Source organism: Nicotiana attenuata, unplaced genomic scaffold, assembly GCF_001879085.1.
Source record: "Nicotiana attenuata strain UT unplaced genomic scaffold, NIATTr2, whole genome shotgun sequence".
In the NCBI taxonomy this organism is placed as follows: domain Eukaryota; kingdom Viridiplantae; phylum Streptophyta; class Magnoliopsida; order Solanales; family Solanaceae; genus Nicotiana; species Nicotiana attenuata.
This window is the reverse complement of record NW_017673933.1, coordinates 63,853-70,008: the sequence shown is the minus strand read 5'-3', so window position 1 is coordinate 70,008 and position 6,156 is coordinate 63,853. Positions and strand designations below refer to the sequence as shown.

Sequence of the window (6,156 nt, the reverse complement as noted above, 5' to 3'; positions counted from 1 at the left end):
AGGACGGGTAACAGGGTCTGGGTCGGGGAGCCCGGGGGAGGGGTAGTAGCTTGGCGACTAGATTCACCAATTTTAGATTTTTCCTTACCACCAAACATTTTTTTCAAAGAAAAGGCCATATTAATTATAATTATACAAACTAAAACAAACAAAACTATATTATTAAAACTTAAGAGTTGGAACGAGTTTACCGAATTGACGAACAACTTCTTGAAAATTGAATATCGTTGAAGACTTGAAGACTTGAATACTTCAATTCACCAACTTCACAATTTTTCACGAAATTGCAATAATAAAGTAAGCAATTATAGAAGAAAATTAGAGAGAGATTGATGAATTTGTGAGTAAAAATGAAAGAATGAGGGGGTATTTATAGTTGAGGATAGGGAAAAGTATAATTATAAAAAGTTTGGGGTTAAAACAAAGTTTGGGGGCTAAATGGCTATTTTTTAAACTTCCCAACGGCTGAAATTAAGGGCCAACGGCTACTTTTTTAATTTCTAGCCGTTGGGCTTTTTTTTAGAAATTTTTTTTTTTTTGAAATATTATCGTTGGGCCCGTGAAACCCGTTAGGCCCGGTTGAACCGGCCCAGGCCCGCCTGCCGGTCCCGGGCTAAATGGTCCTGTACTCGCGGGCTTTTTGGTTGAGACCGGCCCACAGTGGGCTTTTGCACCATTAGAGACCGGCCCGTTTGAGACCAACCCGTTTGGCCCGCGGTCCCGGGCCGGTCCCGGGCTGGGCCCGGCCCACAATACAGCCTTAAATTCTCTCCACAACTCGACAACATTATTAGCATATTTCACACTGTCCGCAATATCTTTAGAGAGTGAATTTAAGATCCAAGACGTTACCATATCGTCGCATCGCACCCATTGTCGGAATCTCTGGGATTGAGGCTCTGGTGGTTTACATTCTCCACTTATAAACCCTAGCTTGTTTTTGACGGACAAACCACGTATAACACTGCGTCTCCATGATTTATATCCAATTCCACTTAAAGGAACTGAAACGAGCATCGCTCTAGGATTATCTGACGGATGTAGATAAAGAGGATCGCTTGGATCTATTCCAATGTTTGTCGCAGCGGCGACACCAGTATCACCAACAAATGTATTTTCCTGATCTAGTATGGCCATGAGTTTAAGATTTCATTGAGTTACACAGTAATTCCAGTAGAAATTTGAAGAATTGACTGTCAATTTGCAATTTGAAGAAATTAGGACTGGAAAGGCAGAATTATGGGAAGGAAAAAATGGGGAAAATTGATGGAGACGATGACGGATGATCGAGGATGAGCTTCCCTTGCTCTGATACCATGTTAAATCTGACCTTGAAGATGAGCTTGAAGCTCGATCTGGAGCTCCAATGGAGTCCCTCTAGAGAGTTCTGTGAGAGAGAGCTTATGAGAGATGAAAGCAGAAACTGGAAAACGGAAAGTTGACTTCTTTCTCATTACTATGCTGAGTATATATACACGTGTGGACACAACTAATGGTGAGTTGGCCACTAACTACACAACTAATGCTGAGCTGGCCACTAACTACACAACTAACTCTACTCAATTACAATTAACTAACATCACTAACTATACAACTAACATATAGTAACAATATAATTATGCAAGTCTTAACACAAAAAGGTGAAAAAAGTAGGAAAGAAAAACATTGGGTTATTTTTAATTCTCAAAGCTTCGAATTTCTACAAGCACTCACTAATAATTTGAAAATCAAAAGAACAAATCCCAAAATATTTCAACTACTATTATCTTTCCAAACTTGCAATTTAGATAACCACTTTCTGATAAGTTAGATGAAATGATCAGTTGCATTAGTATTTACGAGCTAATTTTAAAAAATAACCTTATAAGTACAATGATTATATGGGTAATTAATCTGTTTTATGACTTTTAAACATTATAGTTGTTGGCATTTATTCGGAGTAGGCCCATATTAATTTTGTTCTTTATAAAGAGTAAAGGGAACCATGGATGCTTCGTGATTTGACAACGACTACACCACGTTAAATTATTTGATGTAGAAAAAAGAAAAGGGCAATTTACAAAACAAATGATGAACAATCAGCATAAATAGACAAAGTTAGAAACTTATAGGACCAAACATGCTGATATTTTGTATCGAAACAAACAAAACAAATGAAAATTAAACTATCTCAAGTTTTGAAGTTATATGTGGCTAACGTTATGGGAAACTTTGTCGTCAAAAAGAGGTTTTATCCTCATCAAGTGGAAAAATTACTTTTGGTGGTCTTGAACAATGATAATTATTTTCATATTTTTATGAAGGTTACGCCCTACCACATAAATATATGCCGTTTCAATTTTCATTATTCTCTTTTCTGTTTTTCTTACCCCAATTGGTGTACGTTAAAAATAGAAAAGAAAAAGGAAAAACACATTCTAATGCAAGTTTATTTAAAAGAACTTTTTAGATTGTATTTGAAAGATAAGACAACACTTGAAGTGTTAAGTTTCTATTTGACGAACCGAATTTAAAGTTCCTTCAAACCAACTTTAACTTATCTCAACAAAAAAAAAATAATAATAATAATAATAATACGATTAAGGAGTGTGGTGAATGGATAAAATTCATCCACCTTTAATCAAAGGTCTCAAGTTCGACTCATAAAAATAAAAAGACTCATAGTAGAAAATATTTTCTCTATTAACTAATTTTACACCGTGCGAATCCAAATTAATTGATGAGACGTGATATTAAGAATTACGAATTGTTAAAATCTATTTCACATTTTTTTTTTGGGTAACAAAAGTCTATTTTACTTGTATATGCACTATCACATGAAGCGTGGGATTTCTACGCCAATATAATAGGGTAGGCTTAGCTGAGTCTACATCCTTTTGGGGTTCAATCTACTTGTAGTAATTAAGCGTATCGATAGACAGTTTGGTCAAAGTTGATACTATCACAAGTAGAGTAAACGTACGTGATCCAATTAATAACTTGTTCAAAAAACGGTGGAGTTAATTAAGGAGAAATTACCAGCTATGTCTATTTATAAGTTGCTCATTACAAAAATTGGCCAATTGATAAAATATTACTAATATTAGCCAAATTAGCCAATTAGCTATTTGTAGCAAAAAAATATCAAATTTTTGCTTTGTTTTGAGTGGGTGTTATTAAAATAGATTGGGCACAACTTAAGAAGCTTGAATCTCAGTCTTGGGATGATTTGGTGAAGTTTTGAGGTGGTTTGAATTGAAAATTCGAAGTAAAAGCTGAACATGAAAAAAATGATATTTGTATCACATTGTGTATCATTTGTGTATCACATATGTATCATATTTGTATCAATTATGTATCACATGTATATCCATGTATACCTGTGTGTATGATACATGCGTGATACATGTTTTATACATGTGTCGCAGAAGACTTTTTTGAACTCGATCTAATTACGAATTTTGATACAAAACCAGTCCAAATCACCTCCAATCTTCCTCAAATTTTGTATATTGACTTATCTATATAATTTCAATGAATTTCAACTATACCCATTGAAAAAGTTCCTATTTTGTTTAGATTTTTGAAATATTGTATAGATTTTTATATTTCATCACCTTATTTGCTACCCCATCCATGAAATTTCATTTCCGTCTGGTATCTAATGTTGCTAATCACGCTTAAAAATATGGAAGGTGATTTTTGCATGTGATTCTTTGAGAGAAAGAACCCTATTATTTGGTTTTTCATTTTTTGTTGGCTAGTTTTGGTAAGTGTATAATTAATGGCTAGAGGTTGGTAAGTTGAGATTTATTAGGAACATTTGTGTAAATTTCCCGTTAATTAAGTCAATTACACTATATATTATGGAATCATCATCTGTATAATGACGTGAATAAAATAGATCAACAGTTTATTTGAATTCAGCCGTAATTAACTTTTTACACTTTTGAGGCAACGAGTTAGGCCCCGTTTGGCCATGAGTTTTGTCAAAATAAATTTGGGATTTATTTTCAAAACTCATGTTTGGCCATAAATTTTGCCCATATTTTGGCCAAATCTCAAATCACAAATTTCAAAGCTGATTTTGGGCCAAAATTCCAAAACTTGGGAATTATATACATATTTTTTCAAAATAAAGTTGGAAAATATGTTTTGAAAACGTATGTCCAAACATATTCTCATCTTCAAACCAAACTTCACCCAAATCAGACTTTTCAATTCAAATTTGGGATCTATGGCCAAATGATCACGCCCAACTATGCCTTATAAAAAGGACTAAGCGGTCGTTGCAAATATAAGCCGGTTTACAAGTCCGGAGTCGAATCCCACAGAGAACTAAGGCATAGCTACAGTTGTTATCACCAAGAATACAAGCTTGAACAATTCCTAACTTATAGATATTAAGATTCTTGTGTTTAACTAACTAACTAACAAACTAAAATAATAAATTAACATTAAAGATACTACAGGTTGGAGAAAAGATTAAGGAGGTCTAGAGTTATGATTTCCCCAATTGTCGGAATCCTTCCCGCTATGTCTTCTATAATTTCGCCTAAATATTCTCTACCGATCAGGAGCGCTCTGCGTGTTGCAATTCTCTCCCGAGTAATTACGACAATTTACTAGACATACTCTCCCGAGTTACGCTAGCTGGCTTTAATTACAGCTCACTTAGATCGCACCCAAGGTTTCGTTATCCCTAATCCCACATTTAAACCCTTGGTTATTGATTCCTCACATACGTTGGGAGTGATGTTGTTCAACAACTACCTAAATATGCACTCTCTTCCGAGTAATACATACTAAATAGGCATAACTAATTGAGGGCCCTTCAATCAACCAAAAGAATAATATAGTTGAACAAATAGAGAAAATACTACGGCTCAATTATATAAAAATATAATAAGAATTTATCCTACAAAAGGTTCCATCAAAACCCTAGATAACAAATTAGCTATTCATAATAGTATGTAAAACTACAATACTAAAAATCATAACCAACAATGAAAAATAGGAAGAGGAAGGAAAAACTCGTTGAAGAATTCTCCGCCTTACCCCCAGTGTGTTCTTGACTCCTTAGGTCGACTCCCCGGTCTTCTTAGCCTCCGTAGGTCTAAATTATGTCAAAAGTGTGTCCAATCTCTCAAAATACCATTTATCCATGTATCTATACCAAGTAGGGTCGGGCCCAAGCTATTATACCTTCTCCTATGCGAAAAAGGACAATTTTTTCACGTCTGGACGCCGCGGACGACCGCGGTATATGGCAGGTATACTGCCTCAGCCCGCTTTAGGTCTGCGGTTGCGGTTTCGACCGCGTTTTTCACCCTGTTCTGTTTGGTATTTAGAAAAACATAAAACATGAAAGTTGTAGCCCTTTGAGTTAGCTTTCCAATCATATATTTTGGAGCCCAAATGGAGTTCTGAGAGAAAAGTTATGTGCATTTTACTAGACAGTGCGCAATATGCCTACTCGGTTCTTCGTTTTGTTGCTCTATCATTCGTTGATCCCCGAATACGATTTCGACTTAATTCCTTGGGCTTTTACTCAGATTTCAAAGCTCTAAATCACTTTAATTCATTCCATAACATCTATATAGCTCGGAATCACTTCTACAAGGCATAAAACACACCGTTAGTGCAAAACACTAGCGATTAAAGCGCAAACTCAACTAAAGTGCAGTAAATTAGAGTGTAATAAGCGACTAAAATACGTAATTATAGCCTATCATCAACACCCCACACTTAACCATTGCTCGTCCTCGAGCAATCAAACTACACTTTGTTATAGACACGACTTTTTTAAGCAATTCTCCTAACTCATCACACCAAGAGTATTTAAAATAAACTAAGCACAAAAGTGTAACATCTTCACCTCAAGATTTGACTCACAAGTACCATGCATTATTCACAACTCACCCACTTACTCTAACATAGAGGTCACTGACATTACCTTTCCTTCATGAATCAAGTGCCCTCACACAACAAAAGAGAGTAGTTCCACACAATAAAATTTAAGAACACTTAGGAACTCAATATAGAAAGAATTCACTCACTCTCAGAAATAACATTCACATGCCACAAAAGATGCACCATAAGCTTGCCCGTAGTGTACTACTCCACTAATCGAGCTCATTCAATCTAGGATCAATTAGGACTTTATTTGGTTGTAAT

The 6,156-nt window shown here is 35.3% G+C and overlaps 1 protein-coding gene across 1 annotated transcript in view; it reads right to left on the bottom strand.

Annotated features, from left to right (window-relative positions):
- LOC109217656 overlaps positions 1 to 1,454 on the bottom strand; it is a 4,356-nt gene extending 2,902 nt beyond the window's left edge. The window contains exons 1-2 of the mRNA XM_019381920.1: positions 1,331 to 1,454; positions 630 to 1,124 (exon numbers count right to left, since the gene is read on the bottom strand). Coding sequence (XP_019237465.1) covers positions 630 to 1,124; positions 1,331 to 1,454 — 619 coding nt within the window. The remainder of the gene's footprint in view (positions 1 to 629; positions 1,125 to 1,330) is intronic.
- Positions 1,455 to 6,156: the final 4,702 nt, after the last annotated feature.